This window comes from Dromiciops gliroides, chromosome 2 (assembly GCF_019393635.1).
Source record: "Dromiciops gliroides isolate mDroGli1 chromosome 2, mDroGli1.pri, whole genome shotgun sequence".
Lineage (NCBI taxonomy): Eukaryota > Metazoa > Chordata > Mammalia > Microbiotheria > Microbiotheriidae > Dromiciops > Dromiciops gliroides.
Genome location: NC_057862.1, coordinates 88,689,814 through 88,713,645, shown reverse-complemented (window position 1 = coordinate 88,713,645; position 23,832 = coordinate 88,689,814). Strand labels below are relative to the sequence as shown.

At 39.3% G+C, this 23,832-nt stretch overlaps 1 protein-coding gene across 6 annotated transcripts in view; it reads right to left on the bottom strand.

The window, feature by feature from the left end:
* Positions 1 to 22,172, bottom strand: part of FGFR2 (fibroblast growth factor receptor 2) — a 120,351-nt gene extending 98,179 nt beyond the window's left edge. Inside the window, exons 1-2 of one of the 6 annotated variants that reach the window (XM_043982642.1) lie at positions 21,328 to 22,172; positions 15,654 to 15,914 (exon numbers count right to left, since the gene is read on the bottom strand). In XM_043982642.1, coding sequence (XP_043838577.1) covers positions 15,654 to 15,819 — 166 coding nt within the window. In that variant the 5' untranslated portion in view covers positions 15,820 to 15,914; positions 21,328 to 22,172. Of the gene's footprint in view, positions 1 to 15,653; positions 15,915 to 18,912; positions 19,035 to 19,561; positions 19,660 to 21,327 lie in introns of those variants that run through there. The other 5 variants (XM_043982639.1, XM_043982644.1, XM_043982643.1 and 2 more) reach the window with 5 other exon arrangements.
* Positions 22,173 to 23,832: the final 1,660 nt, after the last annotated feature.

Below are 23,832 nucleotides of genomic sequence, written 5' to 3'. Positions count from 1 at the left end.
AACTATTAAGGTGTCTCTCTCACCTATCTTTTCTCACCTGTCCGCATTCTCAAGTAATCCCATCAACTCTACCACCTTTGGATTCCTATTGTTCAACTGTAACACCATGGATAGCCATTCTGTCTTGCATGAGAACAAGGATGGCTGAGAAAGAGAGCCTGTTTGTTAAACTATTGTCCATTACAGTACACTCTCTGGTGACCTCCTTCTGAAATGTACAGTTCTTTCACTTTGACTATGTTTCAATGCATCCAAAGAGAATTTTTCCCTACTGTGCTGAGAATAATGTAGTCACCTTTTTCCAAATCACAACAGGGAAGCAGAGAAGACACTTCTGGCACATCGTTCTTTTCACCATCTACCCTCTTCATTTACACCAGGACCTCACTATAATGACACTTGTCAGTGTCTGTCTATATCCAACTATACCACGGATCTATCTGGAAAACATACCGTTGGATGGAGTCTAAGGTAGATCTGCCTCATTCTGAATTTAGCTGAAGGACATAAAGTGTTACATTAGTCAGTCACCGAGCAATTATTAAACTCTCACTAGGTTCCAGACACTATATTGAACATTGGATAAGAGATAGCATTTATATTGTGCTTTAAGATGCGCAAAGTGTGGGAGCAGCTAGGTGGTGCAGTGGTTAAAGCACTGGCCCTGGATTCAGGAGGACCTGAGTTCAAATCCAGCCTTAAACACTTGATACTAGCTGTGTGACCTTGGGCAAGTCACTTAACCCTCATTGCCCTAAAAAACAAAACAAGATGTGCAAAGTGCTTTCTATATTGAGGAATCTCAACCAATCCTCACAACAACCCTGTGAAGTAGCTACTGTTATTATCCCCATTGTTCAGATGAGGAAACTAAAGTTGAGAGAGGTCCGAAGTCACACAACTAGCATCCGAGGCACAAAGCAAACAGAGGTCTTTCAGACTCTTAAGTCTGGCTCTCTACATTCACCGCAAGAAAAACCATCAAAGAAAGAAAATCCTAGACACTGGGACTCTAGCTGCATCACAGACTTCTTTTGGAATGACTCGACTAGTCTTTTGACAGTTATTGTTAGATATGTTTCACAGGGGATGTTGATGGCACTGCTGGTTACCTCATCATCCTCGACAGGAATAGAATTTTGTAAATTGGCAAGTGTTTTTTTTTACAGATAAAAACTCTGAGGATATAGACATATCATAGACAGACAGACAGGCAGACAAACCGTTAAATAGACCGATGATTTTATCAGCATCCTCTCTTAAGGAAGAACTTCCTTTACTGATACAAATTAGCAATTTAACAAAAATTTAAGGGTCTTAGAGTTGCCTGGAACCCTGACATGTTAAATGACTTGCTTTTCAATATGTGTCATATATGTGTATACATATTTATCTATATACATTTAGGTTTGTGTATATATGTGTATGGACAGATAGATAATCAATAAGTAGATGGATGATAGATGGATAGATGGATAAGTGGATGGATGGATGGATGCCTGGGGCACTGAGAGGTTAATGATTTGCCAATGGTAATAAAGCTCTTTGCATGGGTCTTTCTTTAGTTCAGACCTAGTGATTTCACTGGTATAGAAAAATGCCCTGAAGGAAAAAAACCAAAAGAGGTCTTTAATTGTCTTAGCATAGTTGCCCGGGGCTAGCGAGAGGATAAGTGATTTGCCCAGGATCCTGCATGAGGGGCCAGACTTAAACTTATGTTTCCCAAAGGCAGCATAGCATCTTGGATAGAGAGCTCAGCCTCTGAGTGAGGACCACTTGGGTTCGAGTCTGGACTGGAGGTGACTCTAGACCAGTCACTTATCCTCTCAGTGCCCCCAGGCCACTTGCTAAGAGGACTGAAGATTGGGAATGTTAAGACTTGTTTCCTCACAGAGCATTCCTTGGCCACTAAAATCACTGGCTGGGACTACAGAAAGGTGCATACTAGCTTTAAGATCGTTGGCAAGTCTCTCAACTTCCCAGTGTCCCTGGGAGCTACATGACCAATTGCTGCTCTGCAAGGGTGGAGGAAATGTCCCCATTCCAATCCCCTCAGAACAAGGAAACCACATCTAGGCCAAAAACAAAAACCCTATGAAAACTTGTCCATAGGTAACTTGTGACTTATGAGTATAACCTCTATGTTCCTGTATTGAAGATGAACAGGAATCCCACAGCTATGAAAAGCTTCTCTCACTAGACATCTTTTGGGGGTCTTATTCAGCAAGTTTATATAAAGGGCTTGGGCCTTTCTCTCAGCATGACCTCAGCTCCAACACTCATTTTGATGTTACAGATGCATCCTTGTGTCCTGGGACGGGTCCCTAGGAGCAACATCTCAGCAATTTGCAAATGGAGGGTGAGCAGCTGGATGCCTGAAAACAGATGGCCTTACTCATTTGAATAGGTTTGATCTTGTCTAGTGTTCAAAGCTAAGCAAGTTTGGGCTTGGTTAGCACTTGAATGGTTTGTTTGAGGCCTGGTGCTTCTCTAGGACACAGATCGCTAAACTGCATGATTCCGCAGTAAGCAGTTGGGTTTAAATGACCTATATTTGATGCTTTCTTAAAGCAGCCTTCCATTGTCATGGGGAAGAAGGGGAGCTGTCACTTAAGGGGGAGAGATGATAGGCTGACTTTTCTACTTTAGTAGGTGAGTAACAGAGGTAGTTTGGTGCCATCTTTTACAAAAAGAAAAGGAAACTCCCCCTCTCTCCCCACCCCCCACATAGGAATCCTCTGGTAGGGGATTTAAACCCAAATCAATTCAGAAAATTCCAAATTAAGATACCCACTATGACATTTAACCTTTCTTCTCTGACACTTCTCTGAATACTACAGAGGTGATGAAAGATAATACCAAATAAACAAGGCCTTTGATGAGTCTATGACTATATTTAGAGTCCCTTTTCCCAAAACCCTCACCAACTTCTGGGAAGAGGCAACTTAGTATCATAATATCACCTCCTACCTCTACTTTTGCTTCCCATTACTGGGCTTACCCATACATCTGACGTTTTGGTGGGTTAATTTTTGTTTTTGCTTTTGCAGTACTGGGGTACAATCAAAGCACAAACTTCAGAGTTAGAACACTGAGTTCGTGTTGTCTTTGTCACTAATTGGGGGAACATGGTTGAGTCACTCATCCTCTATGAGCCTCAATTTCCCCTTTGGTAAAATGAGAAAAAAAAATCCTTACACTATCCACTCCATTGAATTATTGTAAGGAAGTCATTTTGTGAATTTTATTTTATTTATTTTTTTTTAGTGAGGCAATTGGGGTTAAGTGACTTGCCCAGGGTCACACAGCTAGTAAGTGTTAAGTGGCAGGTACTCCCGACTCCAGGGCCAGTGCTCTATCCACTGCACCACCTAGCTGCCCCCATTTTGTGAATTTTAAGGGGCTACCTAAATGTGGGTTATAAATTCAATATTCAGGAGCTTATTGCCTCAATCGCGGATTTATCCTTATGTTTTCCATTTCTTTGACAGTTAACACCCTCCATAAATCTGTCAAATATAGGCAGTGACAAGAAAGAATTTTGTGAGGGGAAAAACTGAAATTAACTATAAACTACAATGGGAAACTGAGATTACCTACACATTTTATTCCTCCATACTATCCTGTCCCTTACTTTCACAGATTATTAAGTATTCAAATTCCTTCTCACAGGAAGAAGTTTCTTTCTTAAGTATCTACCACCTTTCAACCAACAAATCAATCATCCTACTATTTACTAGGCATTCTGGCCTCTTCTCTACCACCAACCATCAAACCCAATAGTACTCCAAAAAGTTAATATGACTTTCTAATTACCTTTAATTTCATAGTTTAGAACAGTGGTGTCAAACTCAAATAGAAATGGAACCACTAAACTGTACATAAGGATCACTGTGGGCTGCATATTGACTTAGAAAATCAACACATATATATGTGTATATATATATATATATATATATATACACACACACATATATATACACACACACACATATATACACATACACACACATATATATAAACATATACATATACATATACATATACATATATACATATATACATATATATATACATACATACATATATATATATATATATATATATATATAGTATTGTGTTTGTATTTACTTTGTCAAACATTTCCCAATTACATTTTAATCTGTTTCTGGCCCTACTTGGGAATGATAATATATAGGTACATGTAGGATACTTTTGGTTTTAGAAAACATATATGTTTTTTATAGAGGAGGAAGCAAGACCGATATTTCTGCTTTAAAAGTACTTACATGCTTATTTCCTTCTAGAGAAAAAATAAACAACTATCCGCTACAAAATGAAAATGCTCCTCTTCAGCAAAGACTCAGAGATCTCCAAACTGGCTAGGAATGGTTCTCACTGAGCAACTAATTTACTGAAAGGAAAGGAACAGTTGTGGTCACTTCACTTCAAAAGTTCCTTGCCTCTAAGAATCCTTTTAAGAGATATTGTCACGGTCCTCCTTTTTCCCAAAGATTGCTTACTACCTATGAGATAAAAGCAGAAGTCATGACCTTGCCTTCTCCCATATGTTTATATGGACTTATACATATATGTGACTAATATGTGACTCTATAGCATGTATGTAGCTATATGTAAAAAGTCCCTTTTCGAACCTTCTTTTAAAAGATTTTTGGTCTAGACTTTTGGTTTCATTGGTGTATGAAACTTTTGATTTGGAAACACTCACCACCCATGAAACTTATCTGCGACTTACAGTGTTGGGGAGTTTTCTGGGGCACTGAGAGGTTATGGTTCAGTGCTCATACAGAATGTCAGTCACTCAGAGGAAGGATTTGAATCCACTTCTTCCCAAGGCCAGCCCTAGGTTCATTTACACTACACTCCCTTTCTCAAAGATGTTAGTAAAAAATGTTGGGCTTTGTTTTATTCTAGGGCTATACAGGAAAGTTGGAACATCAGCATTTCTCTCCTATAATTTTTGGATTTTCTTCAAACCCCGAGCACTCATCTCTAAAGGCATGATAGTTATTTTAAATTCACAGCATATGCTGAGCAAACCAAAAGGACTCAATTCACCTCAAAACCTAGCTGGAAAAAAAACCACTGATCACATTTGAAAAATAACAAATTTACCATTACTTCATCTTAGAATTGGTTCTGTCTTCCCTACTCTTTTCCCTTTTCCTCACAGCATACTTTCTAACTCACTTACCAAAGACCTAGTCTGGACGATTTTTCTATCCCTCATTCTTAGATTTTTTTTTTCCCATTCTCTTTCTAGCTCCCTGCTTCTCTCACTGACAATTAGAATCAGTATGTATTTGTTTGTGTCCATGTGTTTCATTGTTATTTGGTTGTCTATAAGATGTGATAAATAGGCAAGTACTTCCTTACTCCTCCCTACATTATGCCTCCTTGGTATGGGAGGTTCTATTCATTATAACCTTAAAAATCAGAAATACTTCTGAAGAAAATGTAAGAGAAAACCCCTACTTTAATTGCAATTAAGTGGCTCTGTGCTTTTTGTGGTAACAAAAAAACTGAAAAGAAAATGGGTGCTCATCAATTGGGAAAGGGCTGAATAAGTTACGGTATGTGCATGCAATGGCATATTATAGAACCATAAGAAATAATGAATATAACAAATTCAGAGAAACACGGGAAGACTTGTATGAACTGATGTTAAGCAAAATAAGCAGAACCAAAAGAATAATATATCCAATCACCAAAAGTAGCAAAAAGAAAAACAATATTGAAAGATAACGGAGCCTTGATCAACACAGAGACCAATCTTGAACTCTTTGCTATGGTAGAGAGATGAGGAGCTATGGGTACAGAAAGATACCTGCCTGGTCAGAAAGGCCAATATGCTGGTTTGTTTTCTTTAAGTTTATTTCTTTGTTACAAAGGATGGTTTAATGACAGGGTTGGGAGAGGAGTCATTGAGAAATGAACAAAAAAATCCACAAAACATTTACTTAAAAATAACAATTGAGTGGCTTTAAACCTAGACAGACCTTACAGCTATGAAACAGCTAAATAGATTTTGTGGTAAAACTACAATATAAAGACTAATAAATACAAGGAATATACTACAGTAAAGAAAAATATATGTGAAATTGTGCATGATGCTAAATTTATCATAAGACAGAATAGCACAGCAGAAATGATTCTATACTGGAAGTCAGAAGACTCGGATGCAAATCCTTCCCTCTACTTACTATCTTCTGAGTGACCCTGGGAGAGATACTTAAATCTTAGGGTCACAGTTGCCTCATCTTTAAAATAAGATTAAATTAAATGACCTCAAAAGTCTCTTACTGCTCTAAACATATAATGCTCTGAACTAAGAGAGCTGTACAACCCACAAATATATTTTGTCTAAACAATACACATATATTTTGTCTAAACAGAAATTGTTCCTGAATAAAATTAGTGTGTGTGCCTCATAGAATGAGCCCAGAGAAGGCCCTTATCTTTTTAGTTCAAGGACTAAATGACAGATATTAGATATGATTTAGGCAAGGACCTGAGAATTCAAAAGAGATGCTCCAGATCCAAACCAAGAATTTTCCAGAAAATCTTTCCAGCACAAACTATTTTTGACAGGACAGAGCATCACACTTAGAGCAAAGAAAAGCATTACATCATCAACCCTGTCTTTCACTGGTTTATCCAACCAAGGAGGTGGACAGCCCATTTAACTCTTTCAGGCTGCCATGTACAAGCTGTCCATATCTAATATTCACCATCAGCACCAACTCCATAATCCAGCAACACCCAAGCCCATTGCTTCCATTGGCTAGAACAATTGCAGCAATGTGTAGGGCAGTCGCTGCCCAGAAGTAACCGTGAGCAAATATGTGATTGATTACCACAACATGTTACCAAAAGTTCAAAACCCAACTTCAGGGCAAAAGCAAGTAAAGCATGTTACACTTCCCACAAATTTTGTAACTTTTTCCCCCATAATTTTCCACAGGCCCTAATGACAGTCCCTTGGAAGCCTGAAACTGAAAAGCCTTTTCTTGCCAAAATATATTTTTCTTAATGACGTGTGTGTCCTGGTTTGTTATTGCATGGCTGCAAAATCTGGCTTTTTTTTTTTTTAACAGAAAAAACATTGAAACATTTAGACTGAAAACAGCAAGATGTGCACATTTCTAACCCTCACCAACTTTGCAAAGGGACCCAAGATGGCAGAAAGTATAGGTCAAAGCCTGTAGACACAGTACCCTATACATAGCAGACACTTAATAACCACTTATTGAAAGGAACCAAGCTTTGAAACAATTCTGGTATTCAAAACTAAATGTGAATATGTTCTATTAGGGGATATTTTCTTTTATGCCGTGTTGGGCAATAGGTTATTCTAGAAAAGGTTCTTTTAGAATTGTGACTTATTTGGGGATATAAATTCATAAGATGATCAAGTGTCACTTAAGATCATACTTGTTTTTACTTATACCCAAGAGAAAGGGTTATTGATGTAGAAGTCTAGGTAAAGATTGTGAGCTATATGTCTTTTTCAGATTTTACTGATTTGAAACTTGAAATATTTATAACATCTAGTATAGATTCAATTGTGCGACTACCATGTGTCAACCAAGAATGTAATATCCATTTTGTTGAAAATCTGGAAGATTTAGAAGGATGGAAAGAATGCCACTACTAAGACAGAAATACTCCCTTGGGACTATCCCACTGTCAGCTTCCAATTTAAAGCAGAAGAGCTTTCAAAGGATCTAAATTCTTAACTGGCCAATTCTAAGGATCTGTATAATCATTCTGTAACACTCGCCCTCCCCCCCACCTCTCTTTCTCTCTCTCTCTCTCTCTCTCTCTCTCTCTCTCTCTCTCTCTCTCTCTCTCACACACACACACACACACACACACACACACACACACACACACACACACACACACACAGAGTTGGTTTTGTTTTTTTTTTTCCCCTTGGGATCTCCAGATATTTCTAAAAACAATTGGTTGTGTATGGAAAAAATCAATAGTATACTATTATATGTAAAAAATTAATCTACATGTAATATAGATGGAGAGTGAGGTCCAGAAAATATTCAAGAATATTTATGCAGTATTTGTTTTTGCAGTTATATTGTGGGTCTGAGATAAGTTCTTTTAAGGAAAGGTGCTACATAAATCATACAAATAAATATACCCTATAACTTCATTCCCAAACCTATCAGCATTTTCTTTGTAAGCTATTTTTCAATCTCCTCATCAAAAGTGTCACCATAAGCTAAAATTATATATATATATATATATATATATATATATATATATATATATATATATGATCTCTGTTCAGAAATAACTTGGGATTTACTCTCTAGTTGTGCAAGAGGTAAATAGAGCTACAACAATCTGACACTGATTCAGAAAGAATGAAAAGAAAAGAAAAGGCTATTTTAATATGGACAGGATGGGTCAATTAATCTCGATTGTGGAACAATTGCTTACCATTTTCCAAAGTGGAATAAATGGCAACTGTTGATGACTAAGTTTTAAAATCTGCTAAGATACAAGCTTTTCCCTCTACCCCAAAATACATTTTTTTTCTCCATTTTAAACAAAAATACTTAGTTTGATCACAGAGGCTAAAATGACAGCACTAATCTACTTTCTCAAAACCCTGATGAGTTAATAAAAAAATAATTTAAGAACTGGGACCTCACATGAGGATAATAATGTGCTGCTCCATTCAGTTTCTAAGTCTACTCTTGTTGGTGGCTGCCATTTTGCATTTTCTATGTGGTGGGACAATCTTTGGGGGAAAAAATGAGAACAATTAAAATACTTAATATTTCTCTCACGTTGGGCAAGTTACTTTTCTGAGACCCAGTTTCCTTATCTAGAAAATGCAGTGGGAAGGGAGATGGATTAGATGGGCTCCAAGGTCCCTTTTAGATGAAAATCTATAATTATCAACTATGTTCTTCTAAGCACCGACAACTGTAACGATTGGAATGAGGCCACCTGCTGGAGACTTACTGTAGGAAAGCTCCAACATGAGGAGAGGACCTCTGAGGGCAGGTCCATGTGGGTTTCTTTGGCATCAGGAAGTGATGTTGGCTGGGAGGAAGAAGGGGGGGTTGGCGCTCTGATGCAGGCTCTTTCCTGAGGACTCTGGTAGGGAAGGCAGCTAGAAATGCACTCTCCCTTTAATAGCTAGATGAATCTAGGCCTTTCTCTCTCTCTTTACCAAATTCTTATTCTCCTTAATAAATGCTTAAAAGTCTAACTCTTCCTAAAGCTTATAATTTATTGGAGACTGCTCATTAGATATTTTAGACAGTATAGCTAGAATTTTAGTCCTTACACAATTATAGTTGAGAAGAGTGGGAAGGGACAATATTTTGAAACTTGCACTTTCATAAAACTCAGATGTAGGCATTCTCACTATAGTCCCTGGAATAAGAGATCGAAATGGCCACCCCACCCCCAAACACCATAATACCATCAAACCGGTAACTTGATGCCTCTTGCTGAATCCTGCTATTTGCTAAAGGCCTAGAAATGCCTGGCTATAGGACCACCTCTCTTCATTCCTCACCTGCTATCAAAGGATGCTATCATATCCTGATCCTATCTTTCACGTCTGCAAAATGAAGAAACTGGCCTCCGATTCCATAAAAGACTTGAAATCAAGAGCAACAAGGCCATGGCAGGTCTTATAGAAAGGTGGGCTCGCTACCCAGTTGTTTCAAAAGTATCTGCTAGCAAACAACAGGAGGAAATCACCACTACAGAAAGGTCAGAGGGAGGCTACCAGATACCATAGTGATTATCACTCTGCTAACCAAAATGGAACTCAAGGTAATCCTGTGCCAAAAGTCCTATTCCTTAAATAGGGAATTTTGCTTCCAGGTCTTGTACACACTCCTTGCAAAGATGCCTCATGATAACTCTGAAGAACAACAAAACAAAACAAAACAAAACAAAACAAAACAAAACAAAACAAAACAAAACACTTCCACCTTTCAAACAGATCATTCAGCACCTCACTCTCTTCTTGCTCAGCAAAACATCAGAGGCGCAGTAGGGTGTTAGGGTTGCAGAAGACAAAACCTATGGCTCTGTGTTTGGCAAAGTCATGAGTTTAAATCGGGGGACAATGAAAAATAAGGAGGGGGGAAGGCCCCCTCTAAATCTCAAGAGGCTAAAAAGAACACCAAATGTAGGGCAAAAATTCATCCTTTGAAACAAAGACCCAGCATACTTGTACATCACAGCATGAAACTTACAGAGTCAGTAGCACTTGGATGAGGAGAGACACAAATCTGAAAAAGGGGAGTGGGGAGAGAAGTCATTCTTGAACACCCTACTAAAGGCAGTCATCTATGCAGATGCAAACAATTATTGCATGCAATAGCTAACTCAAGGAAAACAGACCACAGACTTAATTTTATATACAGGTTAACAAACTGGCATCCCAAAGTAAATTTCCCAAGTCCTCAAGTAAAGATTAATAAAACAGCTTGGAGAGAACCTTACAGTGATGTCCTACCAAGTATTAAAGATGGCTAGTGGCTTCTTCACCATGATCTTTACAAAGTAAGCATGAAAACAAATCATCTCTGAGTTGAATAACTACTTCCTGCATTTTCTTTGGAAACGTGAACTGCAAACAAAATCTTTCCCGGTGAAAGAGGACTGCCAGTTTTCTCATGTCCTTTTAATTACTCATTAAGTCTGACATTGGCATCTCTTTACCCTAGGCTGCAAAGGCACTTACATTCTGACTTCCAGCAAGGTTATAAAGACAGAATCAGTCACAGAAAGTTCAAGGGGGTGACAGCCTAGAAATTATCCCATCCAACCCCTTCCATTTTACAGATACACAGAAATTAAGGACTCCCTCTAATTGTCTGAGGGGATTAGGGTAATGGGGCTATAAGATTTTAAAGTTAAAATAGGATTGAGAAGTGATCAGTATGGAGTAGTGAAAGGTCTCTGGGTTTGGGCTCAAATCTGGACTCAAATATTCCTTACTAGTCAGTGATATGACCTTGGACAAGTCACTTCATTTCCTTGAGTCTCAGATTCCTCACCTGTAAAGTGAGGACCTAGGAGCTAGGCTAAAATCATGGGTGGTGGCAACTAATGGTAATTCTACCAAAACCAGAGAAATTAAATTATTCTGATCTGACAGGCTTATTTTCAAGATGCAGTATTAAACATAGGTCTGTCTATGAATTGTGAAATATTTTACATACTAATAAAGAATGTGTACTTCTTTGTGTATTCAGCTACATAAGCCTGTATTTAGTTTAACTGGGCAAGAATAAGTCTTTGTTAGTAGACTCTCAAGTTACAGTCAATCTTACATACCAACACTAATGGAGAACGGTAAAGATACAGATCATATAAAACAATAAATAATTTTAAAGTGATTTCTATCTGGAGTATGTGTATTGTTATTTTTTAAACCTACATTAAAATATGAGTGCATCTGATACTTCAGGATTTTACAAGGCCTCCTGGCACAGGACAAAGGAGTGAGAGATCTAGAGGCAAAATTCTGCCTTTGATTGCTGCATCAGACTCTTGCTCTGTGTGACCAGCCCTAAATCATTTACTCTGACTGAGCCTCAATTTCCTCTTCTGTAAATGGGGTAGGAGGGGGTAGGTTACATTATGACCTCTAATATCCCTTTTGTCTCTAAATCTATGACCTTATCATCCTAAAATCTGTAACATGGGGACAATAATGTTTGCATTAACTGCTCTTTTAGGTTGTTATAAGGAAAGTTCTTGGGATGGGACAGAAATGTGAGTTATTATTGCTACAATATTTGAGATAACACAAGGAAGCCATACTTTGGAGACCTGATTTGGCTGAAACTCCAGCCTGGTGAAGGCCTCACCATTGTACAAACCCAACTGAAGTTAAGCAGTTACCCTCTTGAGGGGGTGTCTTTTTTCAGGTTCATACTTTCTCCTGGGTGGGAAAGTAATTAAGTGTTTTGGTTTAAAAAGGGAATTTTATTCCAGCTCCAGCTGGGCTAGAATAAACAAAGATCCTGTTAATGTCAACAATGACTTAATTAAGCAAAGTAGGTGACAATGTCAATAACAACTTGAAAGCAAGATTTGCCTCCTCCCAGGGGTAATATCAAGAGTTGCCTATACTTTAAATAATCAGAGTATTAATCAAAAACCTACTGGAGCCAGTAACTTTGCACTTGGTTCCTGAAGACAATAAATTCCCATTTCAGAAGTAAGTTGTATTTTTTTTTTTTACAAAATTAAAGCCTTCTGGAGGCCTGTCATTAACAAAGTATTTTTAAGAGATCTGGGCATAAATACTGCTTGTTTTTGTATTTTTTAAAAAAAGGGGTGGTGGTGGTAGGGGTAATGTCAAGGCATTGGAGTAGAATTACACTATAGAGCAAAATGATAGAGTAAAGGGTCATTCATCTTTCTGTAGGATTAAAATGACCTCTCACAAATAGGAGAACCCTTGTAGAAATTTTTCCATCTGGACACTTTTTCCCTCCAATCTAATCCCATAAAACATTATTAAACTGAACTTCCTAGTTAATTAACCACCAAGACTCCCCAAAGATAAAATTTCCTATGAGAAAGAAGCAAGAGAGTGTGTTGGCAGGCCTACTGAATGTAGTCAGAAGACTTGGGTTCAAATCCTGGCACTGCTTCCTTGTACAGAGTAATTAACTTATCAGGGCCTTTGTATTCCTCTCTTGCAAAATGATAACATTGGGCCTGTGAAGTCCTTTCCAGCTATAAATGCTATGATAGGTCCAGGTTTAACTTGCTATTTACTAAAACTAAACATGGTTCACCAAAACAAGCACTTTTTCTCAATTTTATACAGCAGGGATGTTAAAAGTAGATAACAAAAAAGCAACCAACCAGGTAGTAAATCCAGTTAAGACTGTGGAGTATTCATTTTTTAAACTATTTTCTTGTATATAATTAGATTCTTTAAGAAACAATCTCTGACCAAAACATTCTTTTAAGAGAAAATCAAACCTTGGTAGAATATGATAGTATAGAAGTGTCCGTGTTGATACTATGGGCAGCAAGAAAGCATGGTTAAATGGAAAATACAGCACTGCTTGGCTAGTATCCAAAACTCTTCAAAAGGGTACCATTGGCCTGTACTTCCAATACATCTACCAAGAGCCTACAAAACTGGAAATGGAAATCATGTACTTATTAAGAACAGATATTTGACTGAAATACCTAGCATCACATAATTTTTAAAACTGGGTAGGACTTTAATAGATCATTTAGCCCAACCTTATTGGCAGATAAAGAAATGGAGTCCCAGAGAGGCTGATATTTGTCCAACGACAGGCAAATACTTAGTAGTAAAACCAGAAAGAAGGGGCAGCTAGGTGGCCTGGTAGATAAAGCACCAGTCCTGGATTCAGGAGGACCTGAGTTCAAATTCGATCTCAAACACTTGACACTTACTAGCTGTGTGACCCTGGGCAAGTTACTTAACCCTCATTAACTCCCCCCCCCAAAAAAAAAACAGAAAGAAGACTCAACTCTCTCCTGATCTCCCAGACATTGAATAACTAGGTATTTTAGCCAAAGAATCATCCTGAAAAACTGTTTCTCTCCATACACATGCAACTTGCTCTACTTTTCCTCTCTTTATGAGTTCAAAGACCTGGGTTCAAATTCCAGCACTACCATTTACTGCCTGGATAACTCTAAGCATGACAATAACTTCTCTGGGCCTCAGTTTCCTCAGCTGTAAAATGACCAAGATAACCTCTAAGGTCCCCTCCAACTCTAAATCTATGACCCTAAGATCCTATGACCTTTCTCATATAATGAAAAGGATTTAAAAATAAATCCTCTATAACCACCTTAATGTTGAAATAAATTCACTACCATTCTACAACAAAAGCAACATAAATTTAAATGAAAAAGGTCATTTTCTTTTTTAAAAAATTACACAATTTACTGAGGTTATGGTGTTGTTGTTTTTTTCATATCAGTACCACTTTCCCAAATTGTGCTGTGACATATACTCAAAGTAAAATGAGCAATTAATAAAACATCCATTTTAACTCATGGTAAGATGAACTTTTAAAAGTACAGGTATATCTGTCAGAAATCAGGTACCTTTCTGGAAATTGCTTCAAATAAATATTTTAAAGATACGCTCCATTTTATAACATGAAGTTTAGATTGTATTACATACGTATCAAGAATACTGAGAAGCAAATGCGTAACTTTTCCAATCTTAGTCGCAAACCCACACCAATCTCCCTTCGAAGAGTTCTGAAAGCCTTTATAATGCCAGCAGACCTATTCATTATAAAGTCCTCATTCCCTTTCCTTAACAAAAGTTCAGCATTCTGACTTACACAATCCCTTCAGGTTAACAGTGTGTCTCAGTGCAGGAAAAGATTTGACCTTGTCCTCCAATAACTGTCACACATTTCTGGTACTCCTTTGGAAATCCTTGTATCGTCTGATGTAAGAATTCGAATCCTTCCCCTCCTCTCCATCCCCATCACAAACCACCACCATTTGTTTCCCCAACTAAAAGCTGAAAACGTTTGTGCTGCCTCCATTTCTACAGTCTATCCTCCATGTAATCACATTCCTGATCACTTAACCCTATAACTGACGCTTCTCCTTAACAGCTGACCTGAAGCTGGGGATCACTCATGATGGAAATGGGCTCCTAAAAGGCAATGGGGCACCAGGTGGGCAATCAACAAACAGGTTCATTAAGTGGTGATGAGAGTCTGGCTTTTCCTTTTTTATTCTCAGATTACCACTTGAAAAATAACTCAGCTACCGATATTCTTTCGTGATGACAGATTTCAGTCTTACTCTGACTAAAGACTTGGCTAATGTTATTTCCAAAGAGACTACCATAAGACTTGATTCAGCATATCTAAATATATTCAACTTCAGTACTAAAGCTTATTATTCTACGTTTTAAAATGCAATTTTAAAAGTCAAGACACTTCTAGTAAATGCATGTGTGAGAATAGGTTAAGTTTTACTTCAGAACTAGTAAAAACAACAACAATGCCAAGCTTTTGTGATCTAGACTAAGGAAAATCACATTGACTTAAAATTCAGAAAGACTGATAGTTACCTAACTTCTCCATTCTGAACTTCAGAAGGATAAGCTACTCCAAAGATCATTTTTTTAAATGCCAATAATGCAGGGGTTTGGCGATTTCCTTGGACAGTTCCCTTTGTTAGGAAGCAGTTCTTTGTACTTTATTCAGGTATATCTCCCAAGCTGGACTGCTGCAGCAGTGTATGTATATATAAATACAGCATCCACTCTTCACAGCTTTCCTAAGGAACTGGGAGAAGGATATAACTAAGGGTAAACTGTTTGCTGGCTTCCCCCATTAAGAATAAAGAGCTGCAGAATAGCAGAAATCATGAAGATGTATCTTCCTGCTTGTGTCTCCCCAGTAAATCTCTCTCCTCCTCTAAAGCTGCTTCTCCCTCTGATGATAAACCTGAAGACCATTCCAACATTTCCAATGGATTTTCAGTTATGATATACAGGCAGTAGTTTATTGCAAAAATAAAATTTCAAAGATCCATGACATTTTCACAGAGAGAAAATTGAAACAAACTTGGGATCCAAGAAGTATAAGGAAATAACTTACCTTCAGGTTCTAAGGTGGTGTCCTCAACTAAATTGAATGATGGTCTGGCCAGGGAAAATGTTGCCATGGTGACTAAGACCAGGCACATGAATCGACCCCAGCTGACCATCTTCACTGTGCCAATCCCGGGTCCTCTTCCATAGTTCCATGTGGACATTAATCCCATCTGAACACCTCTAAACAAGCATGGACCACAAGCAATGCCTTCAGCCTGCAAAGGGCTCAGAAATGTGGCTGCTATTGTGACTGCTGCTGCTGCTGCTGCTGCAGAAGGAAAGAGATTTGGTGTGTCAGTGAAATCATCCTGAATGCCAACTGAGAATCTTACCTTAAACCTAGAGTGGGAGGGTTTCTCCAATATGAAAAACCTGAGTTACCATTCACTATGTATGAATGATTTTCATCATTACCTCAGGTCCCACAGTATTTTTAGAACCCAGTTCCAAAAAAGATATTAGGATTTATGCCAATCATTAAAAGGTTAGATTATTTCTCAAAAAAAAACCCCAACCCATCTGAAATAAAAGGGCATCCATGGGTATCCTAGATTAGCATTAACAACTACTGAGGTATTTCAGTTATTCAGTGTATATTCTTTTTATCACTTGGAAATTTTGATCCCTCTCCATCACACCTCTCTTCCCTAGAGCAAGAGAAACAATCATGACCTTAGTTTCAAGGGCAGTTCAAGCAGCAGCTACAAAAGAAAGTTAAAAATACTCCAGTTGGCATAATGGGACTTGTTAACTACTCTTCCTTCAACTTTGTGCTTGGTAACAATGGAAATGTGAAGAACACTGGTTACAGATACACATTTCTGCTGGGCAAGCAACCAGCCTCGAAGAACAGAATGCCCTTCACTTTGTACCAAGGAAAAGGGAAAGGTAACACGTCAGAATAAAAACAAATGTTTGGAAGCCTCAGAGAAAACAATTTCTACCAGTTTCCCACTAGTCACAAATCAGTTTGAAATGCAGATGCTTAATTTACTCTTTCTTCAAACTGGCCACTCAGTTAAAAGAATGAGGGAACCAGCCAGCCTGACTCTTCCACCACAAGTCAATCAATGCCCACCACCACAAATACCATTAGCTCACATTTATTTAATGTTTTGAGGTTTGCAAAGTACTTCCATTTTTTATTTCATTTGATCCTCATCACCCAACCTGTGAGGTAGGTACTATTATTATCACAGAATCATAGACCTGGAAGAGGACTTTGAGTCCAACTGCTTTGTCTTACAGATGAAGAAACTGAGGCACATAGAGGTTAAGCAACTTGACCAAGGTCAATCAGATAAAGTTGTTCAAAGTCACTCAGATAGTGTCTCAGAGATAATCTTTGCTCAGGTCTCCTGATGACCAAACTAGTTCCCTATTCACTAACCGCTTCCCACTGGGAACAGCCTAACCCAGGAGAAACCACCTTTGACCTGGATGAAAGAGATTAACAGGCTGACATAATCTAAATACATAAGTAACAGAGAAGTCAAGCCAGGGGAGTAAACAAACAGAAAACCTTAAATCATTTCTATATCTATGAGACACTGATGCTAATCTAGGATTTGGCCAATAACCTAAATTTAGCAACCATTTACTGAAACTCCAAAAGTGGCAGTTGTAAAGACAAACTCAACTTGTTATTTCCTCAGTCCTCTATTAACCCTTTTCCTGTAGGATGTTTATGGAAGAGTAAAATATTAACAAATTACTTTTCATTTTAGCAATATTCTCAAATATTCAACAGAGAGACAAACTATTTCACACAGGAGACAGAACATAGCACTGAACTTGCTTAGCCTATATGTGCCTCAGTTTCTTCATCTGTAAAATTAAGCAGTTGTACACGGTGGACTCTACAATCTCTTCCACCTCTAAATCTATGATTCTAAGATAAAACAGCATTGACCTTACAGGGTGGGTAATGAGTAAGAGAGCTGATTTCCAATAAACCTCTACCCCACTCCCCCATCTCTTGTTCATTGTAAGAGCTACAGCAAGTCATTAAGGTCAGTGAGCCTCAGTTTTCCTCATGAGTAAAATGTGAAGAATTATGCCTGCCCTACCTACCTCTCAGGGTTGTCATAAAGAGCAAATGTACAAGAAAGTGCTTTGTAAACTATAAAGTGTCATGTAAACATAAGGGAACATTATTGTTGTTATACAAAGGGAGAAGTTTACTGCCTTAGAGAATCTGATTTTCAAAAGGAGAGTGGGTAGAACTAATCGCAACTTCAGACTTCAAAGACTCTGAATCTCTTGAAACATACACTATGCACTTTTTCTTGCATTCTATGGATGATGATCCTCAAAATAAGGTTTCAAAACTCCAGAGCTTTTCCCCAAATTTCTCATCAAGTTGATAGTCCAGTTATGAAATTATATTTCAACACTGCATGAGCTTTCACATGATATCCCAAATTGCTCCTCTTGACCTTATCTAAAAACATTGCCACTGTAAAGATAATTGCCAGAAACAAGTTTAAAGATGCAACACTATTTTCAGGAAGGGAAATCAAAAGAACCACAGGTCTAAGGCGGGCTGGGGGGGGGGGGGAATGATACTTTCTATGTTAATTATAACCTCCACTCCCCTCCCAAAAAGCCCATATATACATTTACACAAATAAAATACATGTATTGATGCATGCATATATTGATGTTTTATATTGAGATAAACAGATATATACATGTAGAGCTGTACAGATATATGAATACAAAACACTTTCCAATTCAGACCTGCTGTTTTCTGTGGTATGATTTTCAGAGCCCTCAAACTGCACCTACTCTGAAACATCCACAGACATCTAAAGTGGAAGATAAATGAACCTGTTTACTGATGACCACAAATAGTCCCAAAATGGATTTAAAAAAAACAAACAACTTCCTGATCCTTCAGGAATATGCTGTTTCCAGCATTCTAACCATCTTTCACTACAAACAACAGAAGTCTGGCAAAACTCCTTCAGAGCTCCAATCAAAAGCTGATTTCTTTCATGCAATCATCTCCACAGAAAACCTTCCAAGAGCATCCTAGAAACAGAATCCTGAAGCTCAGGTCTATGAATGTTATCAGCTTCTCTACCAGTGACCAATCTTATACTAGACAAATCCAGATTAAACACCCACCAAAGAGGCATTCCCTCATTTTAGGGTGGCCAGGGCCTATGACAACATTCAATGAAATCAAGTTCTTTCCTAGTGTTCCCCGACAGTTTCCAATGTATAGCAAAGACCTCCTAGACTGGATAATTATGTACCTCTATTTCAATGTTTGGAACACAGCCCCAGCATGCTTCTGGCCTCCACAATCCCAGCTTCCTGACTACAATACCATAATCCCTCCTGGAGTCTCAGACCCAGTGAAAGCCGCACGTAGTGTTTATTTTTCCCCTTGAAAGGGAACTCTGTCTCTCTACTCAGCCTGTACTTGGGGAGGAGCTGTCAGCTTCCAATGATTGATCGTTCTCCTGGCCACCCCTCATCAAGTCAATTTTCACCTCGTCACATACCTGCCCAAATTACTTTGCCAAACAGACAGGCAGGAGAAAGCAGCTTGGGATGCAGGAGAGCTGGCCCTAATTCATCCAAACCACAAAGGAACTTTAAAAAACAAACAACTAAAAAAACAAAAAATAAAACAAAAACAAAAACAAAACCCTACCCTACACATAAACAAGTACTAGTGAAGGACTGGTGTTCATTAAGTTTAGCTTTAAATGCTCTTTACCCCCACCCCCATGCAATTGTTGATTTAATTATGTTCCATTCTCCTGGGAGAGATTTCTCCTTTGTACATCCTACGTCAAGAAAGTCAATAGAAACTAACGTAGTGATGTACCCAGTCGGGAGACCCAAAGCGAGAAAAAACTTCCTTCACCTCCTAAGGAAAAACCTTAAGATACAAACCTATCAGCTTCTCCTAAGCGATTACCAGGGAGTCGGGCGCTAACAAAGTGCAGCAGCTAATGTAAAAATAAAATTCCTCCACACATTTAAATCTCAAAACAAAAAAGTCCCAGACTTGGTACAACGATCCCTACATGTTAATTCTTGAAAGCGTAATGAGAATTTGTAGGCAGCCCCCGTCTTTTTTTTTCTTCCAATTTCATTGTTGGATTTCTTTCATTTGCTTGCCTGGAATATCCTGTTTTTCTCCAAATCTTTCACCACTAAAGAGGTGGGGGGAAAATCTGCATTTTAATTGACATTCCAGGGAGAGCTGGAGGGGCTACTGATTGCTTTCTATTCAAACTAAACAGGCTTTTCAGATGAAAATGAGTAAAGGCTAGTAGAAGATTTACAGGGATTTGGTACAAAGCAGACAATAGGGTTTTAAATGTTGATAGCTTTTCACACCAAACACATAATGGGTCACTGTGTGAAAAGATAGCTTTTGCTTTAAATATACATTTTATTCATTTGAGAAAGGGAAATTTATGGGTCCCCCCCCCAAAAGAAAAGTTTGTAGGAAAACAAGGAGAGGATAGAGGAAGGCTCCCGCCCACCTTGGGTTCTGGGGCTCTAAGTTACTTTTGTATCTAATTTTCCCAGAGCTCCTCTTAAACCTGCTGCTGCTGCTGCTGCTGCTCCCCATTGGCACCCCTGGCTTTTTGAGTGTGCTCAGGCTTCATGTGCGGGGTGAGCGTGTCCCTCACGGGCAAGAGGATTAGCACACAAGTTTTCACATGTTTGCCATTTCAACACACACTCCTCCTCTCCTTTGCGCTGTGCAAGCGAGGGAAAGCAAGAATAAATGAGTTGAGCCCTCCAGTCCAGTCCCTTCCCATCTCTGAGGAGGGGAAGAGTCCATCCCAATAAGCCTAGCTCCCGTCGGGTCCTCCACATCGCCCTCTGGGCAGACGTCGTCCAAGGGAGTGGTGCTGAGGTTTCCCGGGAAATCCGGGCGGCCCTATGGGAAAGTCTACGAATCCCCTCCACCCCGAGCAAGAGACACATTCTCGGGCATCTGAACTAATGCAGATGAAAAGAATTAGCTGCATAATAACTGGGGATGTGGGGCGAGGAAGGGGCGGAGGGAGTAAGCGATCCCTTGGGCCGGGGCACAAACACTGGGGGGTGGGGGGGATGTTCATCTGGATTGATCCTGGATGGAGATCTCACGTGCCGGAGCCACTGAACTAAAAGGATCCAGCGTTGCGAAAGCGCCGCCTCTCCCCTGGACCAGAGCTCCCGCCAGCAAACCCTTGGGGGGCGGGGGGGGAGGAGTGGGGAGGAAGAGGTGTCTGGGTGCATCCTCGCTGCTTTTCGTACAGCGCCGCTCGCTAAGTCTGGAGTCTAAAGCGCGGCGCCAGCGGGAAGGGGGAACTGGGGAAGAAGCCTGGCTGCAGCTTTGACAGGGGAGGCTTGGGGAGGAGGGAAAAAGGGGAGCTTGAAAAAGGAGCGAGCCGGACGATGAGCGACTCAGCTCCGGACAACTACATCTGGTCACCCAACCCCGAGCCAGAACCGTCTCAGCCTGCCCCGTCTCCTTGTAAGAAAGCACAGAAGAAAAAAAAGGGGGGGCAGGGAATCAGCCTCCCGTAGGGCTCCCCACCCCCAGCCCCACAACCAGAGTTCTTCTCCCGGCCGCCGCGGCGTCTCTCACTCCGGCTTCTACATTTCCTATTTGTCTATCAGTCCGGGTCTGATTTGTGCAGCCCTAGTACAATTACCTTGAATGGCAAAGCTCGGAGAAAATGCGATCTGCCTTTTTACCCCAACAGCAGGCGCGTATGTACAGGATGAATCAAAGTGACGAACCCCCGGTGCCTTTGGGGGAAAACTCAAGGGAGAAAAAACAACCAGAAGAAAACAATTGTCCCTCGGTTATTCCCGGTTCGAGGTACTCAAAACTTGGATGCAAAACCCAGGTTAGGGAAGAGTGCAAACATGACTTCTGTGATCCGCGGGCAGGCTTCAGATTGAAGGGGAAAAAAAAAAAAGAAAGAAAGAAAGAAAAAGAAAGAAATCAGCCCTTAAGTTTCATCAACAGAACTTTTTTTCCACTTCTGAACAGTTAAAGCTTGTCCAACACTTCCAGCCTTGGAAAAGCAAAGAGTAGCTTCTAGCCGAAAACATCGCTCTCTAAAAGGAGACGTCTCTGATCCAGGTAGACTTCATGCAGAATTCCCCGTTGGAATTTTGAAAGCTTTGTCAAGTCGAAGATCGCTTTTTCTGCTGCATATACACACGCACACACATACACACACTCCCTTCTCTCACTCGCTCGCTCTCTTTCTCTCACTCTCTCCTCTCCTCCCTTCTCCTCATCAGGTCACTCCCCCCCTCTGGTGAAACCTGAGCCATTTCCTGGACAGCTCTACCCCGCTCTTCCAATCAGAATCCTCGCCTGCAAATGTTTAACTGTATGTTCTCCGAGGGGATGCTCGAAGAACGCCGGAGCGCCGTGGTTGGACTCTGCATTCTCTTTGACAACGCCTCCAAGTGGCACGAATTCACTCACAGGCAAGAGAAAGGAGCCCTGATAAAAATCTGGACAGAAAATAAAACAATGTCTTGTATTCCTAATGACTGGCTACTGTCCCTTCTCTTCCCATACCCCACCCGTAGCTCCTCAAATGAATTCTAGTGATTGTCAGTTAGCTTTAGTAGTTTGTTTTGCTTTTAAAGTCAGCACATGATGGTGATTCCGACGGGAACACTACATGGATTTTTTTAATGCCCTTACTAGTTTGCTTTGTTATTATTGGGGGTGGGAGGGGATCAATGCAATTGAAAAAGTGAGAAGCTATAAAGAGGGAGAATTTTTCTCTGGGAACTGCATTTTTAATCCTGTAGGAAATAAGAAATCTCTTGGAATCGGTTAAAAGAAATAGCCTTTACTAAAAGAAAGAAAGAACCTTTAACAATACAAGTATCCCCCACAAACACCTCCACCTCCTCTCATTCTGATCCCCAAGATTAGTTAAGAAAGTAAAATTTTACTTAAGTTACCTGTTCAGCCCGTGTCACTAACTGGCTATGTGAACTTAGGCAAGTCAAATGACTTGGACCAAAAGGTTGGACCACAATGGTCTCTAATCACCCTCTCAGCTCTAACTTTCTATGATTCGTTCATTTTATTCTTCTGTGGCTCATCAACAGACTGTGCAAATGTGGTACTTTTGCTAATTTTGAAGGGTGGAGGAAGATTCTGTTTCTTCACTAATTCCCATCCAATTAATTTACTGTGTTTTGCTTCAAAATCTCTCTTTTTTTTTAAAGGAATGTTTTTGAGGTCAATGGAATATGTGAAGAAGAGAAAACAAATAATTGGTAGTTATTTTTATCCATTAACATCACATCAGAAATGCTTAAAATATTTTATCAGTTTAAAAATATTATACATTCTACATCATTCATTATAGGACTGCAAACATTATACATGGAGAAAATTACTTTTCTTCATGATGCATCATATACTGCTTCTGTAAATAGCCATTACTTACATGTAATTTTAAATGCTAATATAAAATTGTGTTTTTGTCTATATACTCACTTTGGGAATGGGACAATACAATAATTGAAGTACTTTCACCTATGAAATCTTTAAGCTTCTCCTCCTCTTCTTTCCCCCTTTTTCCCTTTCCTTCTTTTCTTCCCCCTCCTTCCAAAAAGATACCTTAGTATTTCTGCCTGGCATTTTTTTTATCAATGGATTTCTAGATTCTCATACTTTTATTTCTAAAGAAATGTGGCTGTATTTGTATTCTACAATGCTTGGCACTTATACCTTTATATTCTCCACAGTTTAATAGGGGTGCCTTGCAAGTGTCTCTGGGTTATATTTCTATTTACATATTTTTCCATCCATAGGCATAGCTACTAACCTTTGAAAATACTTTTAATACATTCTCACATAAATTAATGGCACCGGAAACTGCAGTACCTATTCCCCATTCATCAATAGCTTTATATGCTCTGAATGGAAAGGAAGCATCTCACTAAAAATGACAAATAAGGGCACCTATTTTAACATTTCAAAGCAATTCTCAGAATTTGTTCTTTCTACAGAAGAAAAGACACCCATCTATCAATAGCATCTCATTCATTTTAAAGTGACCAGTTGTGCGTGTGTGTGTGTGTGTGTGTGTGTGTGTGTGTTCTAAACTAACAGGCAAGCCCACAATATCTACTCTTCGGCTTTTAAGAAGGTTGGGGTGGGGGAGGAAAGGGAA